The sequence below is a fragment of the Perissodus microlepis genome, chromosome 8 (assembly GCF_051167445.1).
Source record: "Perissodus microlepis isolate ML-2025 ecotype Zambia chromosome 8, ASM5116744v1, whole genome shotgun sequence".
NCBI lineage: Eukaryota > Metazoa > Chordata > Actinopteri > Cichliformes > Cichlidae > Perissodus > Perissodus microlepis.
In genome coordinates, this window is record NC_140468.1 from 25,103,173 (window position 1) to 25,122,324 (window position 19,152).

At 40.4% G+C, this 19,152-nt stretch overlaps 1 protein-coding gene across 4 annotated transcripts in view; it reads left to right on the forward strand.

The window, feature by feature from the left end:
- LOC146382087 (uncharacterized) overlaps positions 1-19,152 on the forward strand; it is a 50,359-nt gene that overhangs the window by 16,831 nt on the left and 14,376 nt on the right. For all 4 annotated transcript variants that reach the window (XM_084938376.1, XM_084938373.1, XM_084938374.1 and 1 more), the window contains 18 exons: positions 623-838; positions 2,807-2,933; positions 3,049-3,268; positions 3,370-3,517; positions 4,157-4,334; positions 4,467-4,644; positions 5,254-5,380; positions 5,491-5,610; positions 6,155-6,305; positions 6,395-6,507; positions 7,045-7,195; positions 7,714-7,962; positions 8,258-8,470; positions 12,252-12,433; positions 12,551-12,734; positions 13,173-13,315; positions 15,873-16,054; positions 18,887-19,146. In XM_084938376.1, coding sequence (XP_084794502.1) covers positions 623-838; positions 2,807-2,933; positions 3,049-3,268; positions 3,370-3,517; positions 4,157-4,334; positions 4,467-4,644; positions 5,254-5,380; positions 5,491-5,610; positions 6,155-6,305; positions 6,395-6,507; positions 7,045-7,195; positions 7,714-7,962; positions 8,258-8,470; positions 12,252-12,433; positions 12,551-12,734; positions 13,173-13,315; positions 15,873-16,054; positions 18,887-19,146 — 3,142 coding nt within the window. The remainder of the gene's footprint in view (positions 1-622; positions 839-2,806; positions 2,934-3,048; positions 3,269-3,369; positions 3,518-4,156; positions 4,335-4,466; positions 4,645-5,253; positions 5,381-5,490; positions 5,611-6,154; positions 6,306-6,394; positions 6,508-7,044; positions 7,196-7,713; positions 7,963-8,257; positions 8,471-12,251; positions 12,434-12,550; positions 12,735-13,172; positions 13,316-15,872; positions 16,055-18,886; positions 19,147-19,152) is intronic.

A 19,152-nucleotide genomic window follows, 5' to 3' on the forward strand; every position in this document is an offset into this window, starting at 1 on the left:
TAACAGGAAGCCAATGAAGGGAAGCCAGAACAGGAGAAATATGCTCTCTCCTTCTAGTCCCTGTCAGTACTCTTGCTGCAGCATTTTGGATTAGCTGAAGGCTTTTCAGTGAGTTTTTTGGACATCCTAATAATAATGAATTACAGTAGTCCAGCCTGGAAGTAATAAATGCATGAACTAGTTTTTCAGCGTCACTCTGAGACAGGATATTTCTAATTTTAGAGATGTTGCGCAACAAACCCTTGATCATATTTAGTGTTATTGGACATCGATGCTGGCACTATGTGTTGATGATTCCAGTAAACAGCTTTCAACCAACAAAAAGGGAACATGCGACAACATTTCAGTGTGTCCTGGAACACATGAGTGGGCAGCTTTAGCCTCTGAATTTAGTTTGTTCAGCTAAATCGCTGAAGAGGAGGCTGTTATTCAGTTGTCATGCCAACCACAGACTTAGATGGCTTGTTGGACATCTCAGAGCTAAAGCTCTCTCAAGTTGTCTGCAACATCTTGTCTCTTTTTGCTTTGCAACAATTTGTACAATACAATGTAGATAATAAATATGTGTAATCAAACATCACGATCATGTGCATTTAAAATTCTGGCATTTATGTTCTTCCAGGTGTTTTTGGAGCCCTTCTCCCGTGTCCTGGGCCAGGCCAAATCTAAACGGGTCCTGATGACCATGGCTCAGTCGGAGCCGAGGTACATGAACTGTCTGCATCGTTTGGGCATCCTTCTAGGCATTCCAGACTGGATCAAAGACTACGAGAAAAAGCTGAACCCACCTCAAAGCCAGAGCTGTAACACATACTCAGCACCTGTGGACCAAGCCAAGGTCAGAACACAAGCGAGGAAATCTGAAAATGTAGCTTATATATTAGACTGGAATTGAAGAGTCCTTTTTGTCAGTGACATATATCAGCACAACATCAATCCACAAAGTTATGGACTATGTATTTAGAGTATACTGGAATCTCACTGCTGCTCAAATAACATAAAAAATGGCATGCGGTATATGATAGCTGAGTTGTAAAGTAAGCAGTAATAGTAAGAGAAAAACACAAAAAAGGGGAAAAAAGCAACATATAAGAACTGGTTCTAGTGGAAAGTCTGCTTTTTTTAAGGGTATAATGCCAAAGCCCTGCTGCCACAACAAAGCAGCATTGTTTAAACATTTGTTATTGCGCAAAAGGAACTCTTGAGGTTCAGAATTGAGACGTATTATCACTAGATATAGGAGATATCTATATTTTCTTCTGCATCAGAGACTTCTTAAAGGGCAGACGTAAACTGCTGGATAGCTAACGTTTGAATAGAATGTATATAAAATAGGTCCTGTGAGATTTCTAGACATTTTTCTCCACTCTTGACTCTTGTATGATTTCTAGGACAGAGTCACATCAAGAAAAAAATATATTGTTAATCATTTTCAAAATTAATTTGAAATTCCACATTAAACACTAAAATGTATTTAGAGAAAAAGGTTGAAATGTGGAGATTACTGCATCTACATATAACCCTCTACAAAATGCATTGTTAAACAAACTGATCAGCCAACTTGTGATACAACATACATCGTCTTGGTTGCACATCCATAACTATCATAACTGCATCTGTCCATTACCAGGCTGTTCATTTTGTACAAATCCACTCTCCCACATTCGTGTGTTTTTCTGTTTTTCTACATCTTTATTCTCATCACACAATATGTTTACGTTCTGAAGAGAAATCATTTCCTTCCTTGTTACTGAAACCGATTCTGAAGTATGATTTCACTCCCAGGGCAGCTGTGGCAGTTTGTATTGAGACAACAACTGTAATCTTCACATTTCTACTACAATTTCTATTACAATTACAATTTCGACCTTATTCTCAAAAAGGTCGATAATAATTTTTTTTCTTAACACGGCCCAAATACTTGTTCGTAGATTTCAGTGATATTCCTGATGCAAGTCATTTTAGGCACGCAACTCTGGCTGTTTGCACGTGAGCGGCCTCCTGGTGGTTTTATTAAATTCTGCAGAGGGTAATTAGAAAATGTACAATTAAAGGGAAATCAGCTTGTTTCAGACAGTGGATTAACTGGACGGCTACACAAAGGCCCACTATTAAATTACTAAGGATTATTTTGAACTTTGAATCATGCAGAGAAACTGCGAGAATCCAAAGTATAAAAATGTGGAGCTCCTCACAGATCCATTTTGCTGTGAGGAAACAGCGCTAACCAATGAGGTGCCATTAAGTCATATTGATCAGATTGATTGGTCAGTGACAGCACAGTAAATTTTGGACATTATGTATCGCCATTAATCATTTGAAATGTGTGGAAAGTACAAAGCAGTAATTGATTTGATTTGATTGAATCTTTATTTTGAACATGTTGAAAAAGTACAACAAAATAGAATTAAAAGAGACAAATGAACAAAGCAAAACAAAAGGAAAACGAGCAACCACAACTCCAAATAACGTTCATGTTCAAAAAGGAGCAGGAAGAAGCATAAGCTTATTTAATCCCACCCCTTTTCCACTATATAGTATCAATAGACTACAGAAATACCTCCTTGCAATTACATTATATGTCATGTGTAAATTATTTATTTATTTATTTTTATATATATATACATATATGTTTCTATCTATCCATACATACGAATATACACATACGCACATATGTAATAATACAGAAATGTGAAGAAATACTCACCAATGTTGTCTACTAGTTGTAATTCTATACCAATGAACTGTTGCTCAGCAGCATATTTCTGTTATTAACGTGTTCTTCTTACCTTTCTTATGTCTTCAGTCTAATTTGACAGATTCTGAGTGCAGCAGTCTGTCAGCTCTCAACATGAGTGAAGATGACTTTCTTGAGGATAACATCATGGACAACAGCTTTGAATCCTCCCAGCTGTACCACAGCCCACACCAAGGTGATTGAAAGTGGCTCTCCACTGCAGGATTTTGAACTTTATTACTGTTTTCACACTGCGACAAATTATAATCTGCTTCCATTTTTGACATCTTTTACCAAATGTGTTCTTTAAGTCAACGATGAGCAAGACATAGAGGCTGAGGAGGAGGAAGAGGATGAAGAGCAGCTGTATGAGTTGGCCTCGGTGCCTAACGGAGAGATATCAGACGTCAGCAGCGACGCTGAAGGAGGCCAGGGCGAGGAACAGCTCAAAATGTCTGACGGAGATGAAAAGGAGGGTGACAGCTGTGAGTCCGAGGACACAATCCAGAGAGCCGTCATTGAAGACATCAGGTTTGTCACCTTTATCCATAACTGCTCTGTCCGTTTAAGTGTCATGATTTGGTTGTGGCTGCTCTGTCACTCTTTTTTGGTCTCCTCTTTCTCTCTGACAGGAAAAGTGAGTTTGGCATCGGGGTGAAACTGACAGCTGAAGGCCAGAAACTGATGCAGGTCCACCAGGAGCGACTGGGCCGCAGCTTAGACCGCCTCTCCACTGAACTCTACAGCAAGGACACACACTTCGTCCTGGAGCTCATTCAGGTAGAAATCTGAACGTGTTTATCAGAAGTTTCCAGAAGTTTCTCCATCCTGATTTCTTAGATTTTTTATATTTGTCACACTTTCAGGTTTCATATTGTCAAATGTATTTTAAGATTATACGAAGATAACCCGAGTTAATACAATATGCAGTTTTTAAATCAAGATTATAGGTCATAAAAACCCACAACAACTTCTAAAGAAGTGCAGGCCTCACTTGTCTTGTCGCACTTGGGTAATACAGTATGGAAATCATCTGAAACACACCTGCAAGTCCACCTCTGATTGGCTAAAAAAGGCCAAAATGAAAGTTTTAGCATTGCCTAGTTAAAGTCCTGAGTTAAATCCGATTGAGATGCTTTGACATGAGCTTAATGTTTGGAAATTAAAGCAATACTGTTAAGAGTGGGTAAATTTGGTGGATCTTAAAAATTGTCTGATGAACCGAAACGTGGCCAGTGTGACAAATAAGAAAAATTAAGAAATCAGGAAGGATAAAAATAGTTTTTAAAGATGTGTAAAACAAAAAACAGCAGTTTGATTGTGGGTCTAAAATTCTATGAAAGGAAACTTCTTTGCTTTAGTATTTTGATTTGAATTTTGTCCAATTTCCTCCGAACTCTTTGTTTTCCTTTCTTTCAGAATGCCGACGACAACAGTTACCCGGCAGAGCTCGGTGTTGTTCCAGCGCTGGCTTTTATGGTGGAGCGAGACTGTATCACTGTCCTCAACAATGAAACTGGCTTCCAGGAGAAGAACATTCGGGCTATTTGTGATGTAGGCCGCAGCACTAAGGGAAAACACAAATATGGATACATTGGTAACTGCATTTGGCCCTCTTTCATTCTTCCACCATTACAACTGTGTAAAGGAATTTAAATTTTTTGTGTGTAGTGTTGGAGAACTTAAAACCACATAGACAAATGACGTTCGCCTGTTTTACTTCGTACAGGACAGAAGGGCATTGGCTTCAAGTCAGTGTTTAAGGTCACAGACTGTCCAGAGATTCATTCCAATGGCTTCCACTTGCACTTTGACAAGAACTGTGGCCCCATGGGATACATCCTCCCCCACTGGACTGAAGATACGAGGCCTCTGGATCCACAGCTGAGGGACATAAATCATCACAGGTCAGATGACTTATTGATCCCAGTACCCTGAAAGTCGATCAGCTAAATTGAATTGATCTGTTACCAGTTTCAGTATTTACACCAGTGCTTTTCTTGGAGCTGTTTCAAACCTCTTATTTTAACTTTGGAGTTCAATATTACACAGTTGTGATAAACTACACTACAAAGTGCAGCTAAAATCCATCTTTACCGTCATCTCCCTATATACTTCATGTTTGTGAGATCCAAAGTAACAAACGGCATCTGCATTGTCAGCTTCTTGGTCAGGTCTGCTCATTTGTTGCCCTGTAATCTGTGGGGCTCTCGGTGGATCGCTGAAACGCTGACTGTGTCTGTGTGCATAAATTGGCACATTGTTTGTAGGTCACCAGCTAAACGTTTCTCTGCTTTTTGCAAGCGTGGTCTCACGATAATTTGCCCTGCGTCAGAGTCTGACCCTCTTTGTTTATGTCCCCACTCTAGTATAAATAGTTGTATTCCTTGTTTATTGTTATAATACGGGTAATTTAGTTTGGTTATGGGGAAGCCAAAACATCTGTTTAACTTTATTAGCCGTCTGCTGCTCACATTAGACCCATGGTCTAATTTTTTGTCTTCTTCTCTTTTCAGCTGGACCACTAAGATCAGCCTTCCTCTCCGGACTGAGAGCCATCAGACCAGGAACCTGTTTCATGACGTGCACCCTTCGCTGCTGCTCTTCCTGCATCGACTACGCTCCATCACCATCTACAATCAGGTAAGTCAACAACAAGCGCTTGCACATGTGTGTTTTTGCACATAAACCCACCTAAATGGATTAGGAATAAAACACCTTGTTGCTACTGTATTTATTGTATCTATGTGCAGAGTGAGAAGCGTTTCATGACGATGACTCGTAAAGATCTCAATCACAATGTGCTCGAGGTGGAACACTCGGAGGGTACCGAGCGCTGGCTAGTGGTCAAAACCACACTGAAGCCTAAGAAGGTGATGCACACAAGCTAACTCCCACAACTTTTCACGCGCACATACCATATTTGGATTTCAGAACAACAGCTAACCATCTGTTCCTATATTCCATCCCTCCTGGGGCATAAATAAAATCTGCTGTGGATTTGCATTTCTCTGATGTACTCCTGTAAATATGAGTGTTGATCGTTCTTCTCCTCAAATGTCTTTTCTCGGGTTTCCATCAGACTTTATGAAAACTTATTCACTGGATAGTATTTTCAAACACCACCAAGCTGATTTTAATGATCTGTCAGGCTGAAAGGGTTCAGTAATACCTGCTCTTACTCCTTCAGCTGTTTTCCTTCTTTTATTTCCCAGAGGCAGCGTCCTGTTACCTGCAGTTAGGTTATGTAAGAGAAGGAGCAAAGCTGAATGACAAAGGCTATTTGAGACACGCTGTGCTCTTGATTTTCTTCTCTTTTTTCCAGTGGCCTCACTTTTTGCAAACCCATTTGTGCAAGAAGTCAGCCTGTTAGCAAGTTGTTGGCTCTGTTGTGACATTGATTTGTGCCTCCTTCAGATCAAAGAGGATGTAGAGTCGACCGAGCTCGCTCTGGCTTTCCAGCTTGGCAGCGACTCCACAGGAAGTAACATTGTGTGCCAGCCTCAGAAGCAGCCCGTGTTTGCTTACCTGCCCCTTCGCAGTTTTGGCTTCCGTTTTATCATCCAAGGTGAGAGTGGAGATGAGAGCGGTTTATTCACGGGCGCCGTTGGGTGAAGAACAAGTGCAGTCAATAACTGATGTCCGTTTCTTGTTTAGGTGATTTTGACATCCCTTCTTCTCGTGAAGATGTTGACAGAGACAGCTCCTGGAACCAGTGGCTCCGGTCTGAAATAGCACAGCTCTTCCTCCAGGCCATGGATGTCTTCACTGTAAGACATAGCTGCAGAAATAGAGAACAATAACCAAGAAAGTACAATATTATATGATACATGTGTATGAAATGTGTATGCACATTATGTTGCAGTATAAAATCATTAGAAACTAATATGCAAGTTGATTTAGAAAATATGATTTAAGGATGGTTTACTGTGACATATCTGGGCAGGAGGATAAAATTTGAAAATTTGCTCAGTCATACTAACCAGAAATTATTAGCAGATAAATTAAATCATTCTATTAGAAGAGAGCGTTAAAACTGCATATTTGATACATTACGGTGTAAAATAAATTCTGAGCACATGAAGCAATGAAGTTTATGAAATCTGATAATATGCAGATTTGGTATGTACCAGGAAATTACAGGTCTGTCTATTTCCAATAAAGGCTTGGTTCTTTTTGTAGCTGAGGTAACTAAAGAAAAAGTCTAGAACATAAAGTATTATTAGGCTAATATTAGATCTTGGTTGTGTCTCCGTCTGAAGAGAGCTTTTTCTTTTATTTCATATTCCATCCTCTCGTTGTTCCAGAATCACCCAGAGTTCAAGGGACTGAAGGGCCTGTGCCAGTTCCTTCAGTTTATCCCCCTGTCTGACGAGGTTTTGGACTTCTTCAAGCCTGTTGCCGGGCAGATCATTCAGCTGCTCAAGGGCAAATCCTTCCTGCCTACTCTCAGTTCAGGTATTATAAAACTAAACTAAAAACTAAAACTAGATGTGAAAAATGAAAGCAAGACCAACAATTTCTAATGCAGAGTGTGATACAGATTAACTCAATTTGGAAATATTTCTTTTATAAAATATTTGCAAGAAATAATAAACTGGAGATTAGTGTGTAAGTGCTAAGAAGAAAAGATTCAAGGTTGGCTTTTTTTTAAAGTGGAAGATGACAGCATTCTTAGAATAAGCAAGGACTTGACTAGAGACCAGTGAAGCACTGATTACAGTTCGCATACAGAGACACAGACACGGGTAAACCAGTTTTAAACAAAAATGCAGGTAAAATGTTGAGTAAGCCAGAGGATATTTCCATTGAGTCAACTACAAGTTTAACCAGCTCAGGTAAAGGTAAAAACGAAAAACCAAACAGGTTGAGCTGGGGTTAGACCAGAGCACAAACAGGAGCATGTCAAAGAAATATGAAAGATTATTTCTTCACTGTAACACTGTAAACATTCCTCTTGCTGCTTTCTATCTCAGATGGTAAGATTGTGTACAAGCTGCCCTCTCAGGTGGCCGTCTGTCAGGACCCTGTGATACGGCAAGTGATTGGTGGAGGTGAGCTGGAAAAGCATCTGTCTCTGTCCTATCTGCATCCGGATCTAAGCCCAGCACCGCCCACCTCCCTGCTCACTCACCTGGGAGTCCGATACCTGCGGGGAACGGATGTTACCATAGTAACCACAGCCATGGCCAAGGAGCTGATGACAGTGGGAGGTATCCATTCAGGTGTGTGCAGAGCAACACTGGCATCTCACAGTGAGGGCAATATGATGCTGCATAGTTATATTGTCATTATAATAAATGGCTAAACTTTAAAATATTCCATTTTATTTCTTTTTCATTCAGTAGAAACAAACTGATGTTTTCTCTGCCTATGTAATGGCAAATCTGAACACCAGACTGTGTCATATGATTGTTGGGTTTTTCTCTGTATCTGTGAAGCGCCTTGAGGCGACTTTTGTTGTGATTTAATGGCGCTATATGAATAAAATTGAATTGAATTGAATTGTGTTACTTTCAGATGCAGGTCTACATCAGCTGGCCAGGCTGCTGGTTTGTAACTTCCGAGCTCTGGAGCATGGATACGGAGAGGCAGATTCCATCCTGCAGACGCTCAGAGAGCTACCCATAATCCCTCTAGCTGACGGACGTGCGGTGGCACTAAGTGTGGAAGGAGTGTTCTTTCCAATGGAAGAGAGCAAGACCAAGAAAAAGAAAGCTCAAGCACAGACAGGTAATACTCTGACTTCATAACTCTATTAGTGGCAGTATGTAGTGGCTAAGAGGCTTGATCTGTGAAATGTGATCGGTGATTAAATTGCAAACTGATATCTTGATTATGTGTGTCCTTCTGAAATAACTTTGCCTTGCTTTAAGTCAAAGAATAGAATAGGAAAAGCCTAAAGTTTGGGGCTGAAAAGTGAAGCTTGCAGAAGTCCAAACAGCTTCACTTCCTCCAATGGCCACTAGAGGCTGCTCCAAAAGCAAGGCATTCCATTTTCTACTTTTAGCATAAAAAACAGGCAGGCATTTTTACAGGCAGGTAAATGTAGCACTTGCTTTCTTAAAAGTTAATTTCAGCCCCTCTAACAACTGTGTGGGGGTGATTATTTTTTAATATAGAAAAGGTTAAACGATTCTTACACGATGTGCTTGAACGTCATACACTACTAGAGGCAATAAATAAGGAAATGTGAGTTCTGCAGTGTGTGGAGCTGTTTATTTCATGTACTGTTACTGCTATAATTTGCAAATATGTGTCTCTGTGCACTTGTTAAATTAGCCTGTTAGCTGATAGCTTATCACTCCAAGCGCTGTTCTAAATACGATATCTTTGACTATACAAAAAAAAAACTACATTGCACTGACCAAATACTAACACCTTCAGCTTGAAATATGGAGTGAGTAAAAAAGTGGATGCTATTATGGTACTGACACACGGACAAGCGCCTTTAGTTCCTAGCTGTATACCTAGCTTGTTTTCTTCTTTCAATGGTTGCTAAACAAATTTGCTAACATTAGCTGAGAACTTAGCCTTGCAACTTCTGGCTCCTAAAACCAATGTGAAGAGTAAAAGGCTTTAAAAGTATAATCCACAAAGAAATAGGCAACCTCACAATGGCCACATCAGCTTATGTTTTACATACATAAGTAAAACTAAAACTACTGCATATTTTAATACTGTTTCTTAACAGATGAATAGCTGCAGTATTGTGATAAAAAAGAGAGGCCCAGCATACAGGGTACAGCTGCATGTAGAATTAAAGAAGAATTGTGAAAGAGTCAGCAGCAATGTCTCTGTGTTTTTGCTGCTTTGGTGCAGATAATTGCTCTGCACCTGCAGAGAATTTATAGATACGCATGTGATGATTGTACTTTGCTAAAACAAGCGTGAAAAAAACAAAACAAAAAACAGTGAACCAGCAGTAGAGATGGAGAAAGGAAAGCAGTGAGAATATAGAACAGTACGCTTTCACAGGTTTTCAGTTTCTAAAAATGTAACAAACTGATGTAGGAGAAACAAAAACGGATAAATAAGTATCACCTTGCTGATGGTGAGAAGTGCACATGTAACACTCTCCATCTGTGCTCACAAACCGCAGCCAGGAAATCCTTGCAAAGCTGGAAATTGTTGTGGAGCTTCATAAACTGAGTAAAAAATAGCACAGTGCATTACCTGGTACATTTGAATCAAGACACTTAGGTAAACAGACACGGTAACAGACTACAGAACACATTCAAACTTTCTTTTTTAATGTCTGAGTAGATATAGAAATGGCATGGGGGAAAGACTCTGACCTCTCGAAAAGGTTAAAAGGATCTGCGTCAGTAGCTTTGTCTTCTGTTTTCAAAGTCAGCAGACTCAGACATGCAGGTTAGCCAAGTAGGTGTATGACAAACTTGTACAGTCTGCAGATGAAGTTGACCTCTTTCCAAGAATAAGCAGGCATGTAGCCACTCAGGTCGGAGCACGCTCGCACAAGCATTGAGGAACGGCACCGGTGTTGTGTTGTGTTGTGCGTCATCGTATTTGAAAATGGTACCCAAAGCAGACGTTTAGAATGGCGAGCATGAATAATGGATTTTCACACTTTGATGTAAGCATCCTGCCGCTGCAGCTTGCTGGCTTTAATAGATGTGTAGTCTAAGTGGTTTAGTGTTTCTTTAAGGAGCCAAAGTGCTCGTGTTCCCCTCTCCCTCTGCTGCCTTTGTCTTTCTCTGGAATCTGTGGCTCACATAAGCATCACCAATGTCTGTCTTTCAAAATTGTTTAGATTAGACAAATATCTTACTTTCCTTAGAAAGGGGGAGGGGAGCATTTAAAAGAATGACATCTGGCTTGCTAAGGATCAATTTATCAAGTTTATAGAAAATTCCACCATTGTTTTAAGACCAAAAAATATTAAAAAATAGCTTTTTTGCACCAGATGTTTATTTGGGAGGCAGATCCATCATATTTATCTAGAACACAGCTGGTCGTGAGTCATTAAAAAAATACTAGCAGCATCACAATGAATGCAACAAAAAAACATATAAAGAGTAGATAGTACACTGGATCTGATAATCAATAATGTTCCTTCCTGTAGGTCAGCTGTTAGACACAGATTTCAGGTCAATACAGGGAAGTCGTTTCTAATAAAGCAGTTCTTCTCTGGATAAATCTTCCATTGCACCTGGGCTCCCATATTTCATCCAAACATAAACCTTTCCTGCCTTAAAGACCTCATGCTGCCCCTCTCACTTTTTGAAGGAAGATTTCCCTCGTGCTACTCGTGTCAGAACGTTTATTTTTCCACTCTTGCTCCTTGGTATGAATTGCCGTGTCGTTTCCAGAGAGAAACAGTTGCATCACATTAGAAGTAGCACAGCTGAACCTGTGCTGTTGGTAGATTTACCTCATCTGACCTGCTAATTTGTGCCGCTCTTGATGCATTGCATTGGTTGTTATTGAAATGAACTGGCTGCTTCTGTGTTGGTTAATTAGCATATAGGAACACTGTGGACAGTAATTCGCCTTGTGTAGTAAGTCTGACAGAAAGTGTGTGACCAGTGAGGTTTCAGATTTTAGGATTTGCTGCCAGAAGCATGGTCTTGCACGAGGACTAACAGTAAGGCTGGCTTTGATTTTGGGCATTGATCTGCCTCCTGTGGGTCGACTGCTTCATGTAAGAGCACTAAATCACCAGTGCACACCACCGGTGTTTGAGAACAATAAAGTTTGACAAATTCTTGGCTAGTGAAAAACATGATTTTGAGTGCAAGGCTTCTATTCATAATTATGAAAAGCTTTTGTCACTGGAAACAGACTCAATAAAGAATGTTTGGAAAGTTGATGGGGAAATAATAAAAGTCAGAGTGAAATCTTTACTCTAGCTGGTTTTTCGGGTCAGTGATTGTAGATTAAATCAGCCTCGGTGCAGCATAAACCTCAGGCTCTGCTCAAAGGCGAGGTGAACAGAGATGAGTGTGATGGGTTTAGAGAGACAGCGAAGTTAAACACAGTGTTCTTCTGAAATATTGAGCAGCGCAGAGATCGGTGGGAAAGCGTTCCTTCAGATGCAAGCCTTAAAAGGAAGAAAAGTAGGTCACTGGAGGTTTTTACTTAAAGGTAGTTGCTGTGTTTTATTGTAGTATTGTGTTAAAAATTAAGACAGTATATGAGTAATTCAAGATTTACCAAGAATTGTGTATTTCCCAAATCCAGGACAAAATGAGACTAGATGCCTGTTCAGAAAAAAACGTCTTCCACATTTAGCACTTTGCCACAACAGCAGTCTTCTGCCTCTCTTCACATCTGTTACAGGCGAGTCTCTGAAGGGCGAGCCTGTGAAATGAAATGAAATGAACTGGAGTGACACTTTCTAGAGTCTGATGAAAAGGTTCACTCAAAAGAACTCAACTTTAAACAGGGTGGTTATTATATAACATATAACCCTACAGTAAATGAGGAGCATGCAGTAGGTTTTGTTTTTGTGACCAGTTTGGTGATATAACCTGTACTTTTCTTCTCACAGGACCACTGGCTGCATTGTACAAGGATGTCAGTGTGGTTCACCCGTCCCTGCTGAGCTGTTTGGAGCCTTTGGAAAGTCAGCAGGTTCGTGAGCTGCTCAGAAAACTTGGGGTTCACGAGCTAGAGCCTCAAGAGCTGCTGGAGCAGCACATCTACCCTACAATAAGGAACAACAAATGGAAGGTAACAAACACTGTAAATGAATATGAGAAAAAAAATGATCAGTGATCTTTTTTTAAAAAAAATTGGCTGAATTTCCTTTCTTCTTTCTCTTATTTCTGTTTACCCTTTTCAATGAAGTCAAAGCCTACACCTGTGGTTGTGAGTTACTTGGTTTTCATCAAGCAGCACTCGTCCTCTAGCCAGGAGTACTCAGACACCGCAGTACCCGTCCTCACCTCCAGGGGTCTGCTGTGCCCATCCAATGAAAGGGTGCATTTCTCTGAAGAGTACGGAAACATCAACTTACCATCGAAGCTGCCTGGTAAGGAGAATCCCACAGCTTTTATTAAAAGAAAGAATAACAGCTTGTGTTGTGTAAGGCGCACTGCGAGCCACTTTTCAACCCAACTTCACATCAAATCATCCTTTTCATGACGTGTCCCACATAATCAATTAACACTGATTAAGTCTGCTGTCAATAATACCTGCTCTCTTCTCTGCTCGGGTCTTGCTGCTGCTCCCCTTGCCTCTGTGAAAGGGACAGCAACAGCCTTGCCACCAAATCTAAATATCAGTGTTCCTGTGACTATTCTTATAATATTCTAGTAACAAAGGCCCATGCATCACAGGTACCTTGTTTGTATGACTGAACAACTCATTTTAATCAGTTACATTTTCAGTTACCAGGTTCAGCATTTCTTTGTTGATATTCCTTCTGTAAACCTTCGTGTTGCTGACTGTTGTGTTTCCCTTTCACCAGGCTATGATTGGATCTTGCTGAGTCCCTGCTATGTGCAGACAGATGGTGATGTGGCAGGATGGAGAGAGCTGTTCAGTAAACTGGGAATCAAAGATGGTCTCATCATCTGCAAACAAAGACAAACGCTCACTGCTACAGAACTGGTGAGGACGATATTCCTGAACTGTTACCTCAGCTAGAAAAGAATGACACACAGCTCACGCTGCACTGATCCAGTCAGATAGGCAGAAAAAGATCAGACAAAGGTCACGATAGCTCTGCATGTAAGCACAGGTGATAAAAGGCTATGGATGTGTTTTGTAAGGGCAAAATATTTAGTGGTTCCATGGACACCAGAGGAAGACCAGATTATATGTCTGCATCTGTGAGTCATCGTGATGAGTAAGGTAGTGATTAAAGGACGAAAAGACTAACAATTATGAGTCGCACCAGGACTAGGAAGATCAATGGCTGCTTTGAGGATAAGAAGAAAAACAGGTGGCTGCTGGAAATGTCACTCAGGCATAGTCGGAGGTGTGCAGCCCACACATTCCGGACGCCTGTTTTAGACTGAGCCACAGCTACAGTGGAAAGTATGAGGATTTGTGATGATACTATCAGTCATGGTGTGACTGATACTACCTACATACAATGCTGGAAATTTGCGATAACATCATTCCCGTTTAAAAACACTGTATGCATCAGATGCTATTAACAAGTCATTACATTAAGGATTTTTTATGCTATTGTTAATGACGTTAAAGCCAAAGTAGGCTTTGCTCATTCTGTGGTTAGGGCCATGATAAGAAATCCTTCCAGAAGATCCATTTAGTAACTGTTCTAGAGCTTTTGGTTGTGTTATGCCGCCTATTAGCAATAGAGTTTGCCCACTTGTTGTAGGATTGTGAATGTATAAATTATCTGACTCAAACGGCTAATTCAATTAAGTTCAATTCAGTTTTATTTGTACAGCGCCAAATCACACCAACAGTCACCTCAAGGCGCTTTATATTGTAAGGTAGTTGTAAGGTAGATGTATTATTGTAGCCTACAATAATTCATACAGAGAAAAAACAAACAATCATATTCAATTCAATTCAATTCAATTTTATTTATATAGCGCCAAATCACAACAAAAGTCGCCTCAAGGCGCTTCATAGATACAGAGAAAAACCCAACAATCATATGACCCCCTATGAGCAAGCACTTTGGCGACAGTGGGAAGGAAAAACTCCCTTTTAACAGGAAGAAACCTCCGGCAGAACCAGGCTCAGGGAGGGGCGGCCATCTGCTGCGACCGGTTGGGGTGAGAGAAGGAAGACAGGATAAAAGACATGCTGTGGAAGAGAGACAGAGGTTAATAACAGATATGATTCAATGCAGAGAGGTCTATTAATACATAGTGAGTGAGAAAGGTGACTGGAAAGGAAAAACTCAATGCATCATGGGAATCCCCCGGCAGCCTACGTCTATTGCAGCATAACTAAGGGAGGATTCAGGGTCACCTGGTCCAGCCCTAACTATATGCTTTAGCAAAAAGGAAAGTTTTAAGCCTAATCTTAAAAGTAGAGATAGTGTCTGTCTCCCGAATCCAAACTGGAAGCTGGTTCCACAGAAGAGGGACCTGAAAACTGAAGGCTCTGCCTCCCATTCTACTTTTAAATACTCTAGGAACAACAAGTAGGCCTGCAGAGCGAGAGCGAAGTGCTCTAATAGGGTGATATGGTACTACAAGGTCATTAAGATAAGATGGGGCCTGATTATTTAAGACCTTGTATGTGAGGAGCATATGACCCCTTATGAGCAAGCACTTTGGCAAAAGTGGGAAGGAAAAACTCCATTTTAACAGGAAGAATCCTCTGGCAGAACCAGAACTGGACCTTGTGTTTTTTTGTCAGTTGAACAGTCAGAATCAAAAGTGATTCACAGTAGTTTTAAAACTGATTTATCTCATTAAGCCATTATTTTTGCAAGTATTATTTACTTAATACTTGCAAATAATACTAAGTATTATTTACTTGCAACTATAGGCAACCTGAAACACAGAAATCTAACAGTCTTAACAACTGTTTGTTGGTGTCCTATACTATAACTGTATAAAAGTTGATAAAACAAAGTAAACACTAATGATTAAAGCGAGCAGGTTTTGGACCAATCAAAAAAAACTGGTTCTGGTTTTGTATGTGCCGCCAGCGATCAGTGTTCCTTGGACATGATCAGATTTCCTTCTTCTTCTTCTGGCTTTAGTAGATAACAACCTAAGAGAAAACACATTCAGTTTGCTACTGTAAGCCCATAAAGAAGCAAGCAATGCTTGCAGGACACCTCAGTCGATTTAACTTCAGATGGATTTGAACATTTAACCTCCTAAGACCCAAACTCTTCCACGGCATGCATTTTTAAGTTCTCTTTGACATTTGGGCATATTGGGGCCCGATGAATGTAAAAACAAAGAATTACCAGATTTTTTTTTTACCTTGTTTTTGTTTTTATGAAAAATAAGAGCCACATATGAGGTTATTCGTTTAAAATTTTGATAGAACAGTAGCAGTATAACGTCCTCATAAGTGGATATCAGGCCCTTGTAGAGCAAAACTGAGTATTTTTGTCTAAATAACCCAAAATGTGATGTCCACATATGTGGATGCCAGGTCCTAGGAGATTAAAAGAGATGTCGATATCAGTGGTAAAGCTTACTTTTTTGCCATACTCCTCCACCAGGCCTCCAGCCCCTGGTCAGTCGAAAGTGCAACGTGGCGCCAAGTCCCAGGGGAGGGCTATGTACTCGACGACTACCCGTGTGAGGAATTTCACGCTCTGGCCACAGCAGAACTGCCTGGCTCCCTCTTGTTGCAGCAGAGAATGGCTTTGCTGGAGCTGCTGGAGGCCAACTGGGAAACTGGGTAACAATCACACCATGAAACACACCCTGAACATGTTCCCCCTCCTGTGTAATGTTTTTCCAGTGGATTTTGCCTAATTTCAGGAAACTAATGGTCAGACTAATGGGTTTGGGATTAGTCAGCATCAGGTGGTAATTCCTATTGTTTCTACTGTGGCCATTAAGTGATTACTGTGTTAGAGTGCAGACATTGTTTGGCATCCATCCGTCCATTTTCTTCCGCTTATTGAGTTCAGTGTTGTGGGGAGAATGGAGCTTATCTAGGGCGAGTGAAAGTACGCCGTGGACAGGTCACCAGTCTGTCGCAGGGCTAAAGCATAGAGACAGACAACATTTATCCTTAGAATTACCCGTTAACCTAACCCCATGCATGTCTTTGGACTGTGGGAGGAAACCGGAGTACCCATTATTAGAAATTGTAGTTTCATTTTATTTATAAAGCTCTAAATCACAACAACATTTGCCTAGATTTGATTTTATACTGTGAAGTAAAGAGCCTACAATAATGCAAAGGAAAGCCTAACAATTAGATGACCCCCTATGAGCAAGCACTTGGTGAGAGTGGGGAGGAAAAACTCCCTTTAACAAGAAGAAACCTCCAAGAGAACCAGAAGGGGGGTGAGGGGAGGGAGACAGGACAAAAGACACACTATGGAAGAGAGCCAGAGATCAATAATAACTAATGATTAAATGCAGCGTGTCATATAAACACATAATGGAAAAAGTATGGCCTGCTGGGAAGCCCCCAGCACCCTAGTCCTATTACAGCATAACTAAGGGAGGATTCAGGGTCACCTGATCAGCCTTAAAGATAAACTTTTAAAAATGAAAGTTTTACACCTAATCCCAAAAGTAGAGAGTGGGTCTGTCTCCTGAATCCAAACTGCGAGCTGGCATTCTAGCATCCACAAGTAAACCTGCAGTCTCAGAGTCAAGTGCACCATTGGGTTTATGTGGTATTATGAAGTCTTTAATATAAAGTGGATTAAATAGCCTCTGTGTGTAAAAGGCCCCAGAATACATTGGAGCCCTGGACCTGTTGCTGTGAGGTGACAGGGCTGAACTCCCCAGCACCAGCAGTTCAAAATCATTTCTTCCTGAGGAAAAAAAGCAGTGACACGCTTTTGTTTGGGCTTGAGCTCACACAGGCATAACATTCATAATCTGGATTTAGGTGCTTTTAGTGCGGTCCCATCTCATGAGTTCCTGTTATATTTGTGTGGGAACAGACAAGAGCAGTTTAGGTAAGGAGGTCACCCAAACTCATGCCAGTGAGCAGCACACAGCTGAATTATTTCTCGTGTAGATTTTCGTACCAGCTGTTGCTATACATCACATTTCAATGAATAATTAAAGGATCCCAAAATTGTTTTTGCGTGTTAAAACTCATTTATCATTTAGACTTTGGCTGACTGCCAAGCACTACTCTATAGGTTTTAAATTACAGCTATTCGTTGTGCCTGTCTGTGTGTCTACTTTTGCTTTTTCTCCTTCGTTTGAATTATCAGCAGCTTCGTTTATGCTTGTAGTCCTTATCACCTGCACTGTTTTTAGATGGTGTGGCTCCCGAACAGATCTCAAATGCATCACAGTAGTGTCATTTTCAGTTTCAAAACAGTGACCTTTGAAAAAAGGGACTAAAGCACATGAAAATAGAATGAATGAATAGTTAACAATTAATCTTTAAATCAAATTCCAAATACAGAATGAGTAAAAAAAAAATACTTAGTACTAATGTACTACATGTCCCTTATATATACCATACCATTCACTAGCTCTAGAAACTAGAAAATTCTTTTCTTTTTCCTCCTATTTTTATCTGCTTTTTCTACTCTTTGCCCTGTATGATGTCAGTGAGTGGATAACCCTAATATGGTGATATAATTTCTGATCATGAAAGGGTAGCCAACCAGATGAAAGCTGGCTTGAAAGCTGGCTTAAATGCTGGAGAAGGGAGCAAAAACAGTTTCTTTTAGAAAGTAGGTGAACAGAGGGGCTTCACCAAGGCCCAATGTAAGAAAAATTAGGATTTTTTGAATGATGAATTATCCAAAGTCAGTCTAGTAAAGTCCAAATGGCTGGAAATTCGCATAGTAGGTCCACTTTAATAAAGAAAGTCAAATAGACTGGCATTTATAAATCACTTTTCTAGCCATGTTTACCTACTTATGCAATCATTCATGCAGTGCTTTATTCTATTCATTTTATGCTATACACACAATCTCACACACCTATGAATGTATCAGTTTAACATCACTTTAAGACAAGAAGCTCAGTTCAGCTGGAAAATTTTAAAAGTCATCTCAAACCATTAAAGCAGTAAATATACGGGTTCTCATATAGAGCTTTTCTACTCTATCTGAGCATTCAAAGCGCTTTACACAACTTGCCTCATTCACCCATATCTAACATTCACACATTCAGCTACTTGGGGTTAGTATCTTGCCCAAGGATATTTAGCACCCATAGGTGGGAGAATTCCCATAAAGGCACGTGGAAAATGTTTAAGCAACAATACCTACCTTCTACAGGGTAATAGGATGGGGAAAGTGTTCCACAGCATATATGAGATTGACTCAATCTCACTATCAGGTTGGTGAAAATTTATCTGTATATTTATCTCACAATGCTGCTGAGAATGTAGGTCACACACTTCTGTCACTTTTCTGAGTCATTAAATCAGGACAGCTGGAGAATTGTCAACCATGCACTGTAATGACCCCACATTAATGGTGTCACGTGGGGTAGTCTGTAACTTGTGGTGTTTTCAACCCACTGTAGAAGTGGGTTGAAAACATCTCAAACAGTCTTTTTCTCTGTCTCTTTCTTTCAGACATTGCTACTCTCAGTACCTCACAGCCCAGGTGATCGACAGTGATGGGCAACCAATCAAAAGCACCAAGTCTTCCTTCTACCATTCCTTGTGTCGTCTTGAATGGGTGCCAGCCTATCGCCCAAAACAAGGAGGCCAGCTGGAAAGAAAGTACCTCTGTCCGAGCTCTGTCTACCTGTTATCACCTGAAGTCACCAACTTGCTGGGGACCCATGTCTACTATGTGGACATTAGCTCCAGCGACTTCAGCAGAGCTCTTGGTAAAA